Source organism: Schistosoma haematobium, chromosome 4 (genome assembly GCF_000699445.3).
Source record: "Schistosoma haematobium chromosome 4, whole genome shotgun sequence".
NCBI classification, from domain to species: Eukaryota; Metazoa; Platyhelminthes; class Trematoda; order Strigeidida; family Schistosomatidae; genus Schistosoma; species Schistosoma haematobium.
Window position 1 is genome coordinate 29091632 of NC_067199.1, and position 22211 is coordinate 29113842.

Consider the following 22211-nt stretch of genomic DNA (forward strand, 5'->3'; position numbering starts at 1 on the left):
AAAAAAGCTAACACTTTGGTAACCAGGTGATTGAAAATAACAATGTTTTACGTTGACTTGATAAGTGAGCAATACAAAATGGTGTTCTATAATAGGTCGTTGATATCTTGTTTTATTTAATACAACCATGGCTCTTTACTGAAACAATTCATATCTGTCATATTGTAATAAAGCATTTTTATTATTAAGCGTGCACGTAATTTAAGGACAACAAATTGAATGAATATAAGACACCGGTATTTAAGCTTTTCTATTGTCTATCTGGAATGCTTCAGTGAATAAAGTTTCTTTCACTAATATTTCCATTGTTTATTACGTTACGGAGAAATAGTAATTAAAGTGAATTAACTCTCCGTGTCACACGTTAGAATTGTTTGTAATAAATAACTACAATAAGGAACAAGAATTAAGGTGATCTACCACCATGTTAAACTCACCCTTTATAATAGTGTGGTTAAAACTGTTGGTTGCTTTTATTAATTCAACTGAAAAATGTATTTATATGTTGGATTAATTACAGTCAATTAGTTCCCACTGTTTCATTCCGAGTTTGAATTTCTCAGATGCACCAATGTAGTTCAACTAAGAGAAATGTTTTCCAGTCAAAGGTGTTGCCATCACATGTCTCATTGAAAACACTAAGTAGTGAAACAACACTTTGCACTCTTGCTCAGTTTGAGTTACTGGATATAACATAGATGACCACAATTCTGTGAAATAGGGGTAGAAAATGATTATAAAGATCAAGCTATGTTTAGCACTGCATTTGTGAAAATATTTAGACAAATTTATGTGGATTTCACCAGTAAGAAATGGTCACGAAATAGGTGACGACAAAATTCTCGACCATCATAGCTTTCTGATACGCCACTTGTCTCATAAAGACGTGATTTGTCAGAACAAACAAACAGCAAAATATTGCATACGAAATTAATTGACAATAGGAAAAACACAACCTGACCTCCGAAAGCATGTGATCTGGTGACATTGCTGACAAATCACTGTCAAACATCTGAAACACGTTCAATTAGATGTGTATGATTTTCTACTGTCAAATCTCATTTTCGGATTTAGCAGTTCAGAAGTCCACATTATCTAGGGATTTTAGACTGTACATCTTAATCTCAATCTAGATATTTTGTTTCTTTCTATTTATCATTTTATATGCACATAGTCAGGACTACTTATCTAGGCAGTAGAACGGAAATTTCATAAACTACAAAATTGTATTTTATAGAATCCAACACCTGAGTAGTACTGATTAATCCTAACGTTTCCAATCACAATAACCTAAAAGCTATTCAAAATCCGATTTACAATTTCACACTAAGTAACATTGACTCTCCACACTCACATATTTTGGAATACGACTATACTTTCACAAACAGAAAAACTTCATTGTCAAACGCTGTTCAGTTAGAACTTATACTCGTAGATAAATCACCTGAACACACACGAAAATGGAAAGTTTGGGGATGTTTGTGTTATTAATGAAGACATGTATTAGCATAATCCATTGTGTTAACTTCCACTTCAGGTCTGATAGTTATATGATAGTGAAATGTCTAAATAGATAGGATTACTTATGTCATAACCACACCAATGCCCACCAGATTAGACAAACTAAACTCTGCCCTGGGATTTGAAAGGAGACTTATGACGCCTCATGACGAAAGCAGAGATTGTTCAGAGGTCACAAGACCGACGCCACTTTTACCAACCAGAGCGACAATTTTTATAGGTACTCAGAACGTGTGGACAATGTGGGAGACCGGTAGGACCAGTCAAATAGCAACGAAATGAGGAGATACAACTTGGCAGTACTCGGAATCAGTGAAACCATTGGACCCAACCTGGACAGAAAAGAATAGATCCGGGAGAGATACTGCTGTACTCTGGTCACAAAGAGGAATCTGCGCCACACGCTCAGGGAGTTGCGCTAATGCTGTCCAATGAAGCACGAAATGCATTTATATGATGGGAATCTCACGAGTCCAGGATCATCAAAATATCATTTAAAACAAAGAAGGACGTAGTCACGATTAATGCTATCCAATGCTATGCAACCCCCCCCAATGATAGCAACGACGACAATAAGTATCAGTTCTATGAGAGCCTGCAATCAATCATAGAGAAATGACCTAAACGCCAAAGTCAGAATGGACAACACCGGATATAAAGCTAGCAAGGGAGGACATGGACTGGGAAAAAGAAATGAAAATGGGAAGAGATTTGCAAATCTATGTGCATTCAACAAATTGTTTATAGGCGGCACAAAATTGCCACACAAACGCATACACAACGCCACATGAGTCTCACCGGATCACACCAAGGAGAACCAGATCGATCATATTGTATTAATAAGAAAACCAGAAGGTCAATGGAAGACCTGAGGACCAGTAGAGCTGAAATAGATCCAGATCACCATCTACCTGAGTGTGATCAAGGTGAAACTAAAGCGAAAGAAGCATTGGACAACTGGAAAAACAGCATTACAAACACTCAATACAACCTTCCTTCCAGATACTAGCAAACTCAACCAATTCAAGATAACTCTCAACAACACGCCACAAGCCTCACAGGATCTACTGAAAGAAGAAGAAACTACCATGGAGGACAACTGGAAAGGTATCGAACAAGCATTAACTTCAACGTATCAGGCAGGAGATTGTGGGCCGCAACAAGCATCATCATAAGGAATTCATCTCTATGCAAACCCTGGACACGACTAAGAAAGGAGGAACAGGAAGACCGCAATTAACAATAATGGTCGAACTAGAACGGAGAAAGTCAAGTCATAAGCTGAATACACTGGAGCGAATAAACAAGTGGAGAGGAGCATTATAACTGAAAAACAGAAATACGTGGAAGAGCTGCGAGAGAAGGAAATATCAAACAACGATATGATACTACGAAGAAACTAGTAGGGAAATATAGTAAACCAGAGAGACCGACCAAGGACGATGACGGCAAGACGATCACTGAGATTCAAGAAAAGAGGAACAGATGGACAGAATACTTCGAGGAGCTCTTGAATAGACCAGCTACATTGAATCCACTGGACATCAAAATGGCACCTACGGATCTCTCTATTAGATATCACCCCAGCGACGGAAGAAATCAGAATGGCTATCAGACAAACCAAGAGTGCAAAAGCAGTAGGACCTGAAAATATACCAGCTGAAGCTCTGAAGTCAGACATAGAAGCGACTGCAAAGACACTCCACGTTCTATTCAGGAAGATTTGAGAGGAAGAACAAGTGTCGACAGACTGGAGGGAAGGACATCTCAACAGGATACCAAAAAAAGAGATTTGAGAAAATGTGAAAACTATAGAGGCATCACACTACTATCGGAACCAGAAAGTTTTTAATAGTGTTGCTGAACCGGATGAAAAATTCAGTAGACGTCCAACTACGAGACCAACAGTTTGGATGCCGAAAGGATCGATCGTGGACATACTAGATTGTAACATTACGGATCATTGTTGAACGATCAATTGAATGGAACTCGTCACTATGAACCAACTACCTTGACTGTGAGAAGTCGTAGGACAGTGTGGAGAGGAGAACCTTATGGAACCTTCTTCGACGCTATGGTGTACCTGAGAAGATAGCCAATATCATACGGAATTCATTCGGCGGACTATAGTGCAAAGTGGTGCACGTATGATAGCTGACAGATGCATCACAAGTGAGGACCGTAGTCAGGTAATACTGTATACTCTCCCCTTTCTCGTTCTTCTGGTGGTCGACTGGGTTATGAAGACCTCGACATCTGAGGGAAAGTGCGGAATACAGTGGACAGCTCGGAATCAATAGAATTGGACTTTGTGGATGACCTGGCTCTTCTACCCTATACATACGAACAAATCCAACTGAAGACAACTAGAGTAGCAGAAGGAAAAAGCAAGATCCTCAAATACAATACGGAGAACACCAACCCAATCACACTTGATGGGGAAACTCTGGAAGATGTCGAATCTTTTACGTACGTTGGAAGCATCATCGATGAACAAGGAGGATCGGATGCAGACGTAACGACGAAGATTGGCGAAGCAAGAACAGCATTCCTACAATCGAAGAACTTATACAACTCAAAATAACTCTCAACCAACATTAAGGTCACAATCTTCAACGAGAACGTCAATACAGTTAGTTCTGGAAAGAATTGCCCAGGACAGGGTTGGACGGAGAATGATGGTGGGCAGCCTATGCTCCTCCAGAAGAGGTAACATGTGTAAGTACATTTCACTACTGAGAAGGTATAAAACGACGATTCTCACCAAGATAATACTTTTGTAGAAACTGAAATGAAATAAATAAACATATACTCGTTACTCAACGAGTTTAGGATAATTTCCTGTCAGTATGGAGCACCAGTACTTGCTTATTCTATTACTAACTTTCATAAAGATCTGGCCCTTTTCCTGATAGAAATAGTGCTGGACAATGCATAGTATTTTTGGTGCAAATGTTAAAGGTAGAATCACTGTTAATTGATGTACAATTCTAGGATTTCAAGGTTACTTCGAAATACCGTTACCCTTAATTAAAAACAATATCCTGTGCGGTGTCAATCTGAATTACTATTTCTATATTTCATCTTTGTTTGTATACAGTTGTTGATTGGTGTTTTGAATCCGATTCCTTTACTTTTCACCTTGTTAATTTATTTTCTTCGTAATGATGTTAAAATTACAAGTGATCTTAAAGTAATTTACAGATACACTGACATTTCAACTAAGGTCAATCCGTAGCTGCTACCTTGCCTATCGTGATGACGCAACCGAGCTATATTGGCTGGAACATATGTTCCTGCAGGTTCTACCATGCCAGGCAGGTCGATTGGAGAACGGTAAGACTAAAAGCAGCAACTCAAGGTCTGAGGGAAGTCGTACTGCTGACTGTAGAAGAATGTGACAGCACTAAGGTGTTTTCCTCGGACAACCAGCATCTGCAGCGGTGCTGCCTTCTCACGAGGAGGGGAGAGGTTAGAAAAGGTCGACCCTAAAAGTGTCACACCTCAGCTTACCTCACGGATTTCCGTCTCCAGCGGTAGGGCCCTTTGATGAACGGAGCTAACACATTAAAAACCTTCCACGAAAAGGCCGTGCGCAACTGGCCTCAAGCAGTTGTCCTTCGGGCTCTGAGGTCACGCTCCCAGGTCGTTAAGACCAACACTAATCCAATTTCCTTTTCAGATTCCTCAAGAAATACCCTTCCACGGTGTAGGCAGCCGGGAAGTGATATCAGCCCTCATACCCGTAACAACACACAAGACCAAGTTGGTCACATTTAAATCCTCCCTACACCTCCTAATACCTATCTTATCTCCATGACTAACCCTCCTCGTCTCTTTATCACCCAGCACCGCTAGGGCAAACGATTAGAGTACGCGGAACGCTATTCATGGTCATGGACATCCGAAAAACTGTGGAAACAGTAGTGACGTCTGCAAGTACGGTAAACCATAAGGTAAGGGAGAAACACTGGATCACAGCAGCATCTACAGCACTGATAGATGCTAGAAAACTCTTCCCATTTGGCTCTAAACATGACAAAGAGCGGAATCAACTTAAGCGCAAGCTGACAAGAAGTCTACGCAATGATCGTGAACAGTGGTGGGTAGCGAAAGCAAGAGAGATGGAAAAGGCAATGGCAATAAGTAACAGCAGATAACTGTTCAGACTTGTCAATGAAACCGGTATTAGGAAACCGACTGTTAGCGAAACTATCTCGGAAAAAGATGGACATATTATTCATTCTCAATCCAGGAGATTGGATCGATGGGCAGAACACTTTAGGGATCAGTTCAACTGGCCTTCAGCCACACATCGGTTTCCCACGATCTCCAGTCGACCTGAATGGAAAGTTGACGTAAGTCCTCCAACTCTCTACGAAGTTGAAAAATCTATGGGGAATCTGGAGTGAGGGAGAGCAGCAGGTCCTGACAGGTTTACCCTTGAGATTTTTAAGGATGATGTTTCAGTATTAGCAGCAAGATTGACTGAGGTCTTAAGCAGAACCTGGGAACTGGACGTAATCCCATCTGACTGGTCTCAATCACTGATTGTGCCGGTCTATAAGAAAGGACAAAAGTTCTCTTGTGACAATCACAGAGGAATCAGTTTGACTAATATAGTGTCTAAAATATTAGTTTCAATAATTCTTCGACGCCTAACTAAAGCTCGTGAAGAACAGACTAGAGAAAATCAGGCTGGTTTTCAACCTGGACGTGGTTTTATAGACCAGATATTCACACTATGTCAGGTCCTAGGACATAGACACACACTCAGACGCCCCACAATCGTAGTATTTCTCGACTTTAAGGCGGCATTCGACTCTGCTGATCGTTTCTGCGGAAGTGTTTGCCACTGAAAGGAGTACCAAAGAAGTACATTAACCTTGTAAAGGCTCTCTACTCGAACACAACTGGTAGAGTGAGAGCTTATGGCGAACTGTCATCAGAATTGATTACCTCAAGTGGTGTTCGTCAGGACTGTCCACTCTCTCCATTCTTGTTTAACTTTGTCGTTGACGTGCTTCTAGAGATAACACTTTCCTCATCTGAATTTCCAGGGGTTGAACTTCTACCAGGAGATTCACTTGTTGACTCAGAATATGCTGATGACATAGTTTTATTTGGTGAAGACGCTGACAAAATGCAGTCTTCTGACCACTCTAAGTAACAATGCAAGCATGTTCGGGATGCGATTCTCTCCCTCGAAATGCAAAATGTTGCTTCAGGATTGGGTTACATCGACACCCGAACTAGTGATAGGCAGTGAAGTAGTTGAGTGTGTCGACCGCTTCACTTATCTTGGAAGTCTCATCAGCCCTTGCGGTCTGGTGTGTGACGAAATCTCAGCACCGATACAGAAGGCTCGACTAGCTTTTGCCAACATGCGTCATTTATGGAGTAGGCGAGATATCCGTCTATCAACCAAAGGACATGTTTACTGCTCAGCAGTTCGTTCCGTCCTACTTTATGGCAGTGAAACATGGCCGGCAAGAGTAGAGGATATTCGTAGGTTACTAGTATTTGATCATAGGTGTCTTCGAAACATTGCTCGTATATCCTGCGACCACCGGATAAGTAATGCAGTTGGTAGGAAACAGGTACTAGGTAAGGATGGCAAATCCATTGATGAAGTAGTGAAACTTCATCAGTTGAGATGGCTGGGACATGTGTTACGTATGCCCAACCACCGACTACCTCGACGTGAGATGCTTTCTGGTGTAGGAGTACGTTGTAAGAAAGCTAATGGCGGTCAGACTAAAACATGACACAAATCCATGAAGTCACTGACAAGTGAACTGAGCTATGTTGGTAGGTGTAGACTACCTGGTTGGGGACCGCGAGATGATAGCAGCCGATGGTTAGAGACGTTGAATGACATGGCTCAAAATCGTTGGCAATGGCGCAGGTGCATACACTCTTTGTGTTCTCCCAAATTCTAATCTTCTGAATTCCTCATGTCCCTTATTTTCATTCCAAATTTCTTTCACTGGATTATACTCCTTGAATAACATCTTAAAACCCTAATCTTTCCGATTACTGCTTATACTCTTGCTACCTCTACCACTACGGGATTTCGATCGACAAATACATCTCTGTGCTAATGTGGCATGGCAATTAAAACTGATTTACGTACGTACGAAGTTCTACGTTATTACTTACTGACTTTAGACTTTATCAAGTCATGTTGTAATATTTCACTGGGAATAGGAGTAGTGAGGACTTTACAACAAAGATATTTTTGATTACCACTTACAACGAATAAAATAATTCTGTAAGGAATATGAGAGAAATTTTATTTTAAAAATATGTCCTTGGTTGATTTGAGTATATATAAAAACAAAAGTAAAACTAGTCCCTGACAAAAACGTCCCTCATTTATTTTGAAATACCCACATTGTCATCGTCTACGCTTTGGAGTTGGTGACCGTGAAACTGAATGTAGCCCGGACCTGCTAAAATAATAAACAAAGATAAACTATTTAAATTATAGATTTTCACATAAACAGGAAAAATACATTGATATTTTCAGGTAAAGACTCCAGAGAATATTACGAAGAACTTATATCATACAATCAAAAAACTAAGATGAAATTTTTAACAAACGGTCGTTCCTATGTACTGATTTCCATGTATTTCTTATTTCTAATTATCCAAATGAATACGACAAATATGCTCAATAAATGTAAAAATTTCATGATTTTCTGAAGATTTTATACTATTTGAAGGTAATTGTCACCACAGACTTATATTAACTAAGCCATATGGCTTTGAGTTATCTGGTTGCTCTTACCGAAACATGTACAGATGGAATTAGAACCTGTTACTTAATTGTTGAAAGGTGGGTTTATTCATCATTAAGCCACTGATCTCAACGGCACTGGACAAACATTTTGTTTCAGATAAGTGTTCTTCAGCCGAGGACATTGATGACCCAACTAGTTCTTTAGCAAAACTTAGTTAATGGTGAAAATTATTCTCGAATAAACATGATTTACGTTTTTGCCTAGGCATGATGCTGAGCCCAACGTATATGATTGGTTTACATCAATCCATAGCTCCAAGAAATGGATATTTTTGTCATATACTGTAAAACTACAACTATTGGTGTTTCTACATGAAAGAAATAGTTATCGATTGATCTATATTCTTTGTAAATCAAATATACCTCATGAGTATACGAACTGCAATGTATGCATAGTGAGTGATGCATTGTTACGATTAAAAAGGTATTAATCAACTGAAAAATAAACAATACTTATATGATTCAAGCACATTTTAAGTAAGATTCAATTGCTCAGAAGTCAGTCATTAAGTGAGGTGCTTACTTGACATGAGACAACTATACAAAGTATGAGACTTACGTATTAGATTGACGCATCTTTTCGGGAGACTGATTTGTAGAAGTGCAAGTTGAGCAATATGAAGAGGAACGTGAAGATGAGGATGAACAAGATGATGATGAAGATGAAGGGACATCTGGAAAGTGCTCGGAGAGATTTATGTTGTCTGCGATCTTCGCTAAATCAGGTCGATTAATTCTGAGAGCAGCTAACCACCTTTTAGCAAATTTTGGTCTTTTCCGTGCAGTTTTGTGCCATACAATAGGAAAGTTAGTAGAACTAGAATTATTAGGAAAGAAAAACTGAGTGGCCATTGACAAAGAATATATTTATTTGAACATATAAACATTGGTACAAAGGGGCACAAAATACATATGCACCACACAATAACAATGAGGCTAGTAGCAGTTATCATTAATTTGTGTGAGAGCTGTGATACTGCCCGGATGCCCAAACTGAAGCAGGTGGTTTTCTTAGAGGGTCACACCCGGAGCCTTTGACCTCAAGGTCTGATCCACAAGGCAGTGGGGCATCGTAAGGAGATTCATTCCCATGGTATCCAGTGACCAATGATTGGTTCGTACACTATTTGTTTCCTTGGGATCCTGGAGCTTATGTACACCATTGGTTTGGAATCAGGGTTTTCCAAATCCCCTAGGTGGACCCTCCGTGTCCACCGACCCGGTTAAAGCGCCGGACACAAAATCCCCAAACCAAACTTCGTAAGAACATTTTCCACAACTAGGCTGCAATGGCAATCAAGTGTATTTAATCCACAAAGCTACTTATAATTTGCCTGTTAGTTTTTGATATGAAAATATAACATTTAAAGCTAACAGGATAAAAATAGCGAGTTCTTTGTCATATTGGTTAAGGGGATTTACATCACAGGAAGGTGAGTTATCACAAGTCATCAAAACATGTAGTCTTGATGTGCATCATATAGCTCTGGATAATCTAGTATTTAGAAAATCACATTATGAACTATCGACCACGCAAATGTGAAACCTTTACAAACTTTTCGAATGGGTATCATACTAACCTGCAAAAGTTTTGCGTAACAGCGATGGTGTTAGTGAGGTTAAGAACAACATGCCACCAACCACCAGGAACGAAGACCGTCTCCCCAGGACATTGAAGTATTTCAAGAGGGGCATACTCTGTTGGCCAGTCAGATGCTTGTGTGCGTGGATATACATACACGAACCAAGAGATGGCTTCGTTTCGATTCTTGCCACCATCAGACGGTTTCGGTTTAACCAGTTCTTTTGGAGTTCGCGGTGGAAACAAACACCACCTAAAAGGGATTATAGTTGATACGCATTTTGAAATAAGCTTGAAACAAAAAGAAATAGACATTGAGAGTGAACGAAGTTAATTGAAGTGAGATAACAATGAAATTCTTTTAACATAAACTAAATGTGATTATCCTTGATGAATTTAAAAGCTGACGAAAATGGCTATTTGTTCGGTACAATTTACACAAAGTACTGCTACTATTTAAACATACATAAGGATACTTTACAGGCTGGAGATATCAAATGTACAAAGTGCATCATAGCAATCGGGTACGGTTACACACCTAAATTTGAATAGATGAATTATTCTAATCTTTCCACTTATTATCACTCATATATTTGTCTTTGTCAATTACTCAAGTGTAACATTAATTATGTTTTATAAATCTTTGAACGATGAGAGTGTGTCGATTTGAATCCTATATTATTCACAACTTGGAAAACTGAGTCAACTATAACTCTCAGAATCGGTAGATAGATAGATAGTCAATCACAACGTAGAATCTGTACATCTGTCCAAGTTGCCATACCACATTAGTACTGAGATAAACTTATCAGGTCAAATCTCAGAATAGTAGAGGTAGTAACAGTATCAGTTGTAATAGAAAAGGTTAAGCATCGAAGATACAACTCGAAAACGAAATATAAATTAGTGAAATGAAAACAAGTAAAGTTACAAGAAATTCAGAATCGCAGGATTTGGGCGGAAACAAATAGATAGGACAGATATACAGGATGGGGTAGGACATTATAACTTGTGGTCTTGCGCCCTATTAATATATAACCGATCGAACCAAATGACGCATAAACCCGTACGAGCAGTCTAGAGTCTTTATCGGTCCTTCTTCCTGTCTAGACCTGCCCGTCGAGTCCAGAATACAAATCTCAGCCTTCGCGATGTGAATAAAATGTTTCAAACATACTGGATTTATATGCAAACCAAACAGACCGCAACACATCATAAAATAGAAAATAACATTTGTACAAGATCAAGCCAAAAGTGGCTGTGATTGTGGGAGACTGTAATTAATAAACTGAGCATAACTTAAGAATGGTAAATCGCATAATAATAGTCTATAGGTCAAAACAAATCTTATAATAAGAGGAATATGAACATACATATTTTAGCTACTTGACAATTATACAATAAAAATATATGTATGGTATTAGCCCATAAATGGATTCCAGCAGTCACTATTCATTATTCTCGTCGGGATATAACATAGGGTAGGATAAGATAGATAGTACAGGTTAGAATCAGTTAGTTATTCCTTATTTCCGAAAAGCATATAGACTGAATAAGAAGTTGGTTGAAGATGTCTATGATTGGTGGAGAAGATTTGTAGCTCAGGTGGATGATTTTGATGGAGTTTTGTTCTCTGAGCTGGATGGTTTGGTCGTAAAGTATATATATATATATATATATATATATATATATATATATATATATATATATATATATATTATTTTGCTTAAAACAAAACTAATAGAGTTAATAATGCTCCTAAAAGTTTCAGGAAGTGTTAAGCATAGAGACCTAGATACTGGAAAATGAACTTAAATTGATCTGGAAATATCCTTATATGAATTTGTAATAGGTTGCGACGTTACTGTAAATAATAATGATTTTCAGAGTTAGTCTAGTTATCAATTCAACTTTTGGTTAAATACTCTGGTTCCATTGATTTAGTGTGAAAGTACTGTTATTCAAAAGATAACATGGGTAGTCCCACTGACCAACTAATATTAGAAGTTTGAAAGGAATTCACAGTAAAGAAGAATTCTGTGCATAAAATGAAATAAATATACTTTAGTAATCATTTATATGTTCTTACCTTGACGTATCAGGAATAGTGTAAGTGCTAGTAACAATGAGAAGGATGGTCATTTTGCCCTGTGTACCTGTTCTCAATCAACATTTAGCTTTTAAGAAAACTAAGGCTTGGTGTTTGACCTGATTTATTTACCACTTTATAAATGACAGGAATACGTTCATAAAGTTCTTCAACTATGCTCATAATGGGAAACAAAGTAAAACCAATCATTCTGGATTAAAAGTACATCACTTGGAGCAATTACCTTTTGTATCCTCTTACTAGTGCATTCCAAGCACTTGTTCCAAGAGGATCAATATGTATACCCGTACCAGAACGTGGAGGACCCATTACAAACCATCTGAATGCAAAAGATGAAAATGGTTTTATGACAATGATTAGAAAAGTAAACTGTAGTAACAGCGATGTTATGGCCCCTACAGAGACATCTAGGGCTAATAACGAGTATGAAATTAAAGATATAAACAAAATTAGTCAAAGTACAGAATAAAAAGCACTAAAGCCGTTTTAACTATACCTTACATGGATTAAGAAGAAGGGTGTTTACTTACTAACCTGAACATAAAAATTTATTACAGTCGGATAACAAGAAATCCATCACACAAAACACACGGATGATTTTGTGAGTAAATGGACAGGGGAAAAAATAGTAAGAACAATAAATACAACTCAGATAAGCTAGTGTTTATGCAGTAATTTCTCGATGTTTTTATTTCAGATCACCGTAATGCCTGAGGCCTATAATATACGGAATCCTACTAGAGGATTTTATTTATTTGAACAAATAAATATTGGTACAAGAGGGCACCATAGACATATGCGCCACATGAAACAATGAGAATAGAAAGAGAAAAAAGAAGGCAAGGTAGGTGTAGCAAAAAAAGAACAATAACGACCACAGATTAAAGGTAGTGTAATAATAATAATAATAATAATAATAATAATAATAATAATAATAATAATAATAATAATAATAATAATAATAGCAATAACAGTAATAATAATAATGGGGGAGACGGAAAAGTACAACCAGAAAGAATTCTTTCGGTTAAAGAAGTTACGGTCACTTTTTATTAAAAAAGTAAAAAATTACAGCAGGATCGCCACTGGCTTTTATTCTGAGGCATATCTGATAACGTCTCTAGCCACTGTGTAGCACCATCTCTAGGACCCCAACCAGAGTGTCGTGAAGAACCAACAGAAGCTAGTCCTGTGCAGCTTCCTCCCATACCACGACACCATGTCATACACTGACCACCTCTCCGTTTTCTCTAACCAGTCTCAGCGTCGGTAAATAATGCACGACGTGGAATTCTCTGGGACGACATTCTTAGAACGTGTCCAAGCCACCGAAGTCGATGTTTCAAGATGGTGACACCAGTTGGATTGTCGTCTCTGCGCCCGAACACACGACGCCGAACCCCTGCATTACTCACATGGTGTCGCCATTGGATGTCAGCAATCCTTCGGAGACAATGGTGATCAAAAACAGAGTCGTCTAACATCCTCAACTCGGAGAGACCAGGTTTCACAAGCATAGAGCAAAACTGCTCTCACCGACGCGTTGTAGACCCGACCTTTTACAGCCAGACTGACAACACAAAGGCCCCAAAGGTGGTCAAGATTGGTTCATACGCCATTTGTTCCCGCAGGATGCTGGAGCCCATATGGACCATTGGTTTGGAATCCAGTTAAAGCGCCGGACATTCGCTTTTCGTCCTCTCAATTTCGTAAACAACACCCCGCCAAGAGAAGGCAGTGAGTAGGTCTTCCCCGGCAGAGGCTGTATACGCATGGCCATGTGAGAGCATTTCGAGAGGGGGCGGGCCCACCCCACTCTCGGCCATACCAGGGCATTTGGGGGTACCCAGGTGCATGAACTTCTCGTCTACTTCTATATGCTCACTACCCAGAGTGAGGGCAGGATCAGGGTCCTGTCAGTCTTGTAAAAGTACTTTACACTTCGAAGGTGCAAAGCACATGCCTTGTCTACAAACAGTGATTGCCAACTGATTAATTGCGGATTGCATGGCTTGAGCATTATCGCACAGTAGGACAATATCATCCGCATACTCAAGGTCGAGAAGTCTTTCTCCAGGCAACAGATCCACACCACCATTACTTACATTCATCAGAGCTGTTTCCAGAATGTCATCGATGGCAAAGTTGAAGAGGAATGGTGAGATTGGACAACCCTGCCTAACCCCACTTCTCGAATAGAACAATGGAGAGAGGTGGTTGTATGCCCTCACTCTGCCTGAGGTGTTTTTATATAGGGCTTTTAGGATGTTAATAAACTTCTCAGGCACACCCTTCTTCAATAGACAATCCCAGAGAGCAGTACTGTCCGACGAATCGAAGGTAGCCCTGATGCCAAGAAACACTACGATTGTTGGCATGTTGTAAGTATGACGATGTTCCAACATTTGGTGGAGGGTGAAGATATGATCAATACATCCTCGACTAGAACGAAACCCAGCCTGCTCCTCGCGAGTCAATCTTTCTCGGGTTTTGAACAATCTACGAAGTATGACCGAAGCCAATAGTTTGGACGCAACCGGAAGTAGACCTATTCCCCAATAATTTTTGGATATATCAACCCCCTTCATTCCATGACATTGGGACACTCTAGCTCCCAGACCTTTGTAAACAACGTCGTTAGTTCCTTAGCCAGAAAGTCACCACCAGCTTTAAAAAGAGTCGGAGGTAAGTCATCTGGGACCGGTGATTTGTAGAGCTTCGAGAGTTGGAGTTCATTGCGGACTTCCGCCTCATTTGTTGGATCAGTCGTCACCGGTCATGGAGGGCAGGACAGTCTGACTGATGTTGCCGGAGAAGCACGCCAGTTGAACTGCCCTTCAAAAAAATCCTGCCCATCGTCCAAGAAGTTGATGGATGTTAGTGATTGGCATCCTGTCATCCTCACAGATTGTTTCGCTCACACCAGACTTCTTGCTGCCGTTGGCTCGGATGAGCTGAAAGAGCTTCCGGCAGTTACCAGATGCAGCCGCCGCTTCCAGCTCATTAGCACGCTCCGACCACCAGGTTTCTCGGTCCTTACGCAAGCTTTGCCCGATTTCATTACGTAATAGCCTTCGTTTGTGGTCAAACTCACGGTTACCCAGAGTAGACCGACGGGCTTCGATGAGTTGTAAGGAGCCTGAAGAAACCCAGTGCTTATAAACGGGACGTTTCGCGAACCCACAACTGACCGTACTCGCCATTTTCATGGCGTCATGCAATTGCAACCAATGTTCATCCATACTTTTCGGTGGAATGGTAGCTAGCCTAGAAGCTAGCTCGGTTCGATACTTACATGTAACAGAAGTTGCTACCAGCTTGCTAACATCAATCCGTTGGTGGCGGTCAGTTCGTTGTGCTGATGCGGTATGGCAACCTGGACCGATGCACATATGTGCCTGGTCCTACGTTATAGCTGACTAACTGACTGAGACGGTCCCCGTTATCTGACCTGCGACCAACGAGTCCCCATCGGCCACCTTAACGACTCTCTTCTGTGCCTAGACGCCCGACCTGAGCATTCAAGTCTCCGGCTAGTACTACAATATCTGTCGAACGCACTTTCTGGAGAACAGTTAACTGGTGGTAGAATTCATCCTTGATTGCGTCCAGGCTGTAACCTGTCAAGGCATAGGCGGAGATGACGAAAAGACATTGTTTCTCAAGCCGATTTCTTCTCACTTTGATGGAACTTTCTAATCTAACAGCACATAACCGACTATTAATAGGGATCCAATCGATTAGTGCTGCCTCAGCTCTAGCGCTTAGTGCGACATCAACGCCAGCAAGACCAGTCGAAGATGCCACAGGGTCCCCGGATAAACGCACGTAAAACAAGCCTTTTGAAGCGACAGATGGAGAGCGAATTTGTAGTACTTCACCAGAGTCTTGAATATGGGTCTCGGATAGACAACAAACGTCGATATCAAGACTTTCTAAAGACATACCCAACCCTATCTGCTGTCCGATCTGGATAATTGTGCGAACGTTGAAGGCAGTTAGTTTGAATGGTGCACGTGGTTTCAGGAAAACTCTTTCAGTATTCGTGTTCGGTGGAAGTATTCAATTTTTGACCAGTCAGTGACTCGAGATCGTTTAGATAGAACAGTTTCAACCATGGACGAGCTGCTGTATAAGTTGGAAAATGGGGATATATGAAGTAAGAATAGAGGTAGATAAGTGATGTAGTATACAGAAAATAGTAATAATGATATAGATGAATTTTATCAAGTGGATGTGAAATGTCTGTGTTCTGATCAGAGCGAACATAGTACTTTGTCATCTCATCAGATTTATGTGAGGGCTGTGATACTGCCCGGATGCCCAAACTGAAGCAAGTGGTTTTCTTAGAGGGTCACACGCGGAGCCTTTGACCTCAAGGTCTGATCCACAAGGCATCTCGGCCGTACCAGAGCATTTGGGGGCAATAAATGTTAATCAAAGCATAGCTGTACATACAGTGAAATATTATTTGCGATTGGCTTTCAGAATACACTTTGCTAGTAAGATGATGGTTGGAGGTAGTCAACAGGAAACCCTGGACCTAAGTTTCATGCTACTTGGCACTCGTCAGCAAGGTGCACCTGTAATATTTAGGGAACTGATGCTCTCTGACGGATTCGATCACGTGTCGCCCAGCCTCATAGTCAGAGACGTTACCACTGAGCTATCTGGGCCGCCTACTATAGGAATTAAATCAGGTTTAAAAATCGTACTACTTTGGTCTCCCACAAACTACACACATGCTTATTGTTAAGGGTATGTACGGATGTGGTAATCTACTACTGCCGAGTAACATCATTGAATTCATAGTCAGGTAACATAATCAATTTGAAGTTTGTTTCAGAAGGAAAGCAGCTAAAGGACCATGAAATCAATGTAAAACTCTAAGGACAGAATCTAACAACACTTTATTGCTTTCTTCATGGTCAGCGGAAATTTACTGAAGAAGTTGGTCGCTTGCTATCTTTTTCAATCCAATTGAGCTACATTGTTTGATTTTTAAATAGGCCTTAGTTTGAGAAAAAGAAATAAACAACTTGTTTAAATTAATGGTTACAAAGAAGTGGGTTTTCATTCAAATCACTAGTAGATTTATCATGTAGTTATGGTTAATCAGATTGTGTAACTTAACTACAACGTACAAGATAAACCTACCTATAAGGAGGTCGCGTTTTCTCTCCACCCAGAGAAAATAAATCTTCTTTGAAATACCGACATATCATATAATCATTCAATAACTTTTTACGCCTTGAATGCTATTAATAGTAAACCAAACAAATAAGTCGCACTTGCTTCTCCATAGTTCGCATCAAATATATACAACGGACTATCATCTTCGTTTTCCTTCATATATCGAATAAAATACTTCATTTTTAATTTAACAGGACAACCTTTATCATCTTCACCACATTTGAACCTCTCATTGTGATACTTTTTATCCAAAAGCTAGAATATGAAATAGTCTACACAATACAAACTAAATACCTTTAGTGTCCAATTTTCACCAGCCTTCCAATCTGTTTGAGCGTTATGAATTACGACAGGTTGGTAAGGGTGTTCATATTCAGCTACAAATTCTTCATAAGCAACTTTGCAAGCATCAATACGTGGACAACAATCATGGACAGTACTTAGAGACAAGTTGAAGTTATCCGCATATTTACAAGAATACCAACTATGTGGAGAGTCGCCAAGTTCTGACCTGGCTTTTAGTTTAGCCGATCGAATTCTGCGTTCATATTTACTACGTTTCGATGACATCTTAGATGTGAAAAAAACATTTCCGAGAAAATGATTTATCATTATTGATTAGACAATCTTACTTAAGTTAGAATAATCAGAAATTTGTAGCATTTAATCATTTTGTCACCCGTTCTAAACTCTATTAAGGATTTTATTCTATGTAGAGTTTTGCAAAACTAAAACAATCTAGATGTTATTAACACAAAACGAAAATACTGATAATATAGAATCTTCTCTTGACATCTCAGAGCCATACCTTAGTTACAAACAAACAAAAATGCACAAACTGAATAATCTATTTTGAGGTTACCTGATATATCACATACTTCCTCGATCATATAGGATGGGAACTGTTTATATTCACCACCAGGACAGAGGGTCACTTAATTAACATCATTGACCTTTGGCGTTACTGGTCAGACTTATTTATGGACAGCTTTTGAGCGACACTAAAAAGACCTTTAGAATGCCCATCTACATACTATGGCTAAATGAGGGTTATAAACCAGTGTAAGGAATTAGGGTTGATTATTACCATTGATAGTTAGGGTTAGGAATTCAAGACCTGTTGTCATAAATTTGACTGGTTCATTCGAACTGCTATATGATTACCAGTCTTTGCTGTTTATTTATTAGTAATACTGACCCCAAAAAGTGGTGATTCACAGGTGAAATCGAATACAAAGTTTTGCATGCTCGCTCCTTAACCAGGTTTTTACGAAGAATTCAGTTGTACTGATCCAGTCAGGTTATCACTTTTGAATAGATGTTTCATTTTCTAGACACTTAGTAACAAAGTCCGGACCCTCGTTTATAACTCAGGATCGTCAAATCGGTTTGCCTTGCCCTGATACCGAAAGCGGAACTTACAAGCCCCAACCAAATTGCGTAGGTCTGACGAAACATCTAAATGGACAGTAACATTTGCCTTGACAACTATCGCTGTCTCGAGTGGTAGTCTGATCAAAATACCAGTGAGACTAGTTTATGGACGACTTTTAAGTAGTGCTCAAGTGATCTTGAGAATGCCTACTCACTCCCTAGGGTTATAAATTAGTAAGGAGTTAATTAGAATCTACAGCTGGTTGTTGGTTAATATCGGATTTAGTGCCAAAATGCTATTTAGCCATGCGGACGAATGAACTTCGCACTTAAATCCGAAACTTATCTCAAATCTGACCAGTTCTTCCACAAATTATGGTTTAGCTGCTGCTGTTGGGTTTCTAATCCACTAACTCAGCCTAATTTATTAGTCTTTAGGCTCCTCAATATTCGTTAAGTATTTAGCTGATTACTAGTTCATGCAAGAATATATTTTTAAAAACGACTTGATGCTTAATCTCCGAATTGCTTCTCCTAACTATATAAATTAAAAGTCATCATTGAAGTTACTTTATTATCTGGGTCCTCAGTTATAACAGCATACATCCTAACACTTCCCCTACTAAAATGACTCATACATTACAATTTATGGACGATCTGGAGCAGTTCAAAAACGGCCTCTCGCCATTTCAACCACTTGTTGAGTTTAAAACGCATTTAAGGTCATCATGAACAGACATTAGGTATGAGGATGCGCCACAGTAATGTGCGTCATAGTTCGTGTCAGATCATTATGAAAACCCAAACTCTGAGTCTTAACCCTAGCATAACAAATCATTTATATATATATTGGCTATTTTCCTGATGACTAAACATGCCATGAATTTGTTACGGTCTTTTAGTGGGTTGCTTAGGATTACTCTTACAATTCAGCTTTGACTCAAAGGTATTTATCCAGGAAAGTCTTACTATGGTCCCCAAAGCGCTAGCAGCACAACTGCAGTAAACACGCACGGGATTTAAAAGACGAGCTTTGTATGACCTTATTAGAGAAGATTAACAAAAATCAATCACTTCAAATAACTCTGAACAGAAAAGAAGAAACCTTCGCTTGACAGGCTTCCTTATCTGGAAGCAGTGAATCACCGATAATTCCAGGTAGGAACCTAGATTTATATGACCCGTGCAATTCCGGAACTCCGGGTTTATCATACAAAGAGCGGCTTGAAAAACTGGACCTCTTTACTCTGTCCTATCGCAGACTAAGGGGAGATCAAATTTTGATGTACAGAATACTGAGAAATAATTTCGGACCTAACTTATTCTCTCTCTTTCTCCCCACCAGATCGGGACACCTCGGGGGACATAGCAGGCGAGTAGAAAAGCCTAGAATGAGTGAAATACCCGTGGTATACAGGTTTTCACGCCGATTCATCAATACTTGGAACCTGATGCCTGAAGAAGTGGTGTCCGCACCTTCAGTTGACTCTTTCAAGAGAAGACTGGACACTCAAAGAAGCATACTAGAAAAGGAATAACATAGGCCGTAGGCCTTCTGTTCTTACTACACCAATCTGAATCTGAAAAGAAAAAATATGTTGGTACATAATGAAGGGATATTGTCTTTGGTCTTTAATATTATGTCAAGCTTCCTCTTTAGACACTTCTGTGAAGTCGCTTAAACCAGCTCATCACGTAAAAAATTCCAGAATCTGACTACACGTGAAGAGTAAAAAGTGTGCCTACAGTTCGTTCTGTTGTGTTGTGTCTCCGATTTCTGGATGTCGCTCTTAAGATTTGTGTTGAAAATGAGCTTACGTGGATATTTAAATGAATGCTCAGGAGTATTTAAGGTCCTGTAAGTCATCAGAAGGTCATCTCTGAGACGCCTATATTTTAATGTGTAAGGGTTTGAGGATGCCACAGGTATTCGGAGTTTGACAACGCTGTAACCAGTAACCCCTAATATGAATCGTACCCACCCAGTAAAATCAAAAGACAAAGGCGGGGAGGTTCGAAGATGTATTTGATAGGCTATCAACATATCGGGGATCGTCTGATGTAATCTGGCTAGTGATTGCAGGGGATGTTGAACACGGCGTTCCCACTCGTGATCTGGTGCGGATGCATGACCGAGCGCCTTTAGTTAGGTGAGTCCATTAAAACTAATGTGGTCAGCATCCAATGTCGAACACTTGAAGGGTTATTTGTTTTGGGGATTTATTTACCGCTACAGGTTCAGTCATTTGAGGAGCTCTTAATAAGGTTTGAATTCGGGTCTTCGAAGTGACTCCGTGACTCGCCGCTGAATACGTTCTAATGTATTCTTATCCTTTTAAAGCGAGGGAGGAAACATTATATTTCCTTGCTCTAAATGGGGCCGAATAAAGCTGATAAGGATTGCGTGGAAAGTTCTACTACTGAAGTGGCCAAAAATATACTTCAAGGTTACTTCACTAAATACTGTGGCATGTGTTGTTAATAGCCCCTACTACGATTTTGGTGTGACTCGTCAGTTTACGCAGAAAAAAATCTTTCGTGTCATAAGTGGTAAATTTTCAATACCCAATATCTTTAAGGCCAGTCGATTGGTTTTTTACATCCACTTGTTATTCCGGTACAGTTCCAGGTCTTTGACAATATCCATCAAGTGGTAGTCTAGCCGTTCGATCACAACAATCTCAGTTGTTATGTTAGACACTTGTGGGTTCGTTTATCTATGCCTCACGGAGTGTAATGGTGAGGTTTTAGTACTGCGGCGCGTGCTACTTATGCTGAAAAATTTAAGTGGTGTACACCATCAATCAGAAGTAGAATGTCTGCCGGCAGAAGACTGAAATCAAAACAGGATTGAAACGGCAGAGCAGTCAAAATAATGGCAAAATTAGAGGATCAGTGAAGTATATAAACGACAACCAAAAAAAGTTGTGCAAATAATATATTTAATATATGATTTCCGTATTTCACTGAACGACTGTGTTATTTCGCGTTTAAAACTAATTAGTTTACCAGAGGCTTTACCAGAGAGAAACGTTAGGTGATAGGTCATCACCACAGTTTTTAAGCAACGTTCAAGTCTTAGTGGGCGACAACACAGTGGGTGAAGCAGATATAAAACAAGGATGAACACAAGCTCTCCCATGCTATGTCCAACACTGTTTGGATGCACAAGACCCTGACACCTATTTATCTCAGCGCGTATTATAGGTAGAATATTGGAAAGAGGTCCGCCAACTGGATACATCATGCACAAAAAGAAGAATCTTCGAAAGACTCAGTCATAGCAGAACTCGTTGTGAGTTTGAAAAGTCCCAAAGAGGTTGTTACCAAATCGTAAATGCGTCACACAGATAAGAGCAGGTGGCCACAACGACCGAGATCCAAACCAAAGGACAGGTCACAAATGTGACAATCTGAGCAGGTCTATTGGTATTAATAGAAGCTTGGGGTCGAATCACTCAGGTGTAGTCGACTATGCGCATGGCCTAAAAAGACATATATATATATATATATATATATATATATATATAGAAAACAAATAACCCCTCTCCAGATTGTTACGACTGAGGAGGAGTAACTGAACAGTTGTTTGTTATGTGTTAGACAGAAATTCAGCATGAACTTTT

General features: G+C 39.6%; 1 protein-coding gene across 1 annotated transcript; it reads right to left on the bottom strand.

Annotated features, from left to right (window-relative positions):
- Positions 1 to 7800: 7800 nt before the first annotated feature.
- Positions 7801 to 19626, bottom strand: JMJD6_2 (jumonji domain-containing protein 6). Its single transcript, XM_051216151.1, has 8 exons — positions 19555 to 19626; positions 17506 to 17781; positions 17310 to 17466; positions 17176 to 17276; positions 12242 to 12337; positions 9907 to 10161; positions 8886 to 9143; positions 7801 to 7973 (listed from the first exon to the last, which is right to left on the bottom strand). Exons 3-8 carry the CDS (start codon positions 17352 to 17354, stop codon positions 7922 to 7924), a joined length of 807 nt encoding a protein of 268 aa, XP_051066715.1. The 5' UTR covers positions 17355 to 17466; positions 17506 to 17781; positions 19555 to 19626; the 3' UTR covers positions 7801 to 7921.
- Positions 19627 to 22211: the final 2585 nt, after the last annotated feature.

What these genes read in the sequence shown, in the direction of transcription:
- JMJD6_2 (XM_051216151.1), bottom strand. Translation starts at nt 17,354, where the DNA reads ATGATAGTCCGTTGTATATATTTGATGCGAACTATGGAGAAGCAA. An exon ending in TGCGAACTATGGAGAAGCAA is followed by an intron (nt 17,277 to 17,309) that starts GTGCGACTTATT and finishes TACTATTAATAG; the next exon opens with CATTCAAGGCGTAAAAAGTT. An exon ending in GTTACGCAAAACTTTTGCAG is followed by an intron (nt 9,144 to 9,906) that starts GTTAGTATGATA and finishes TAATAATTCTAG; the next exon opens with TTCTACTAACTTTCCTATTG.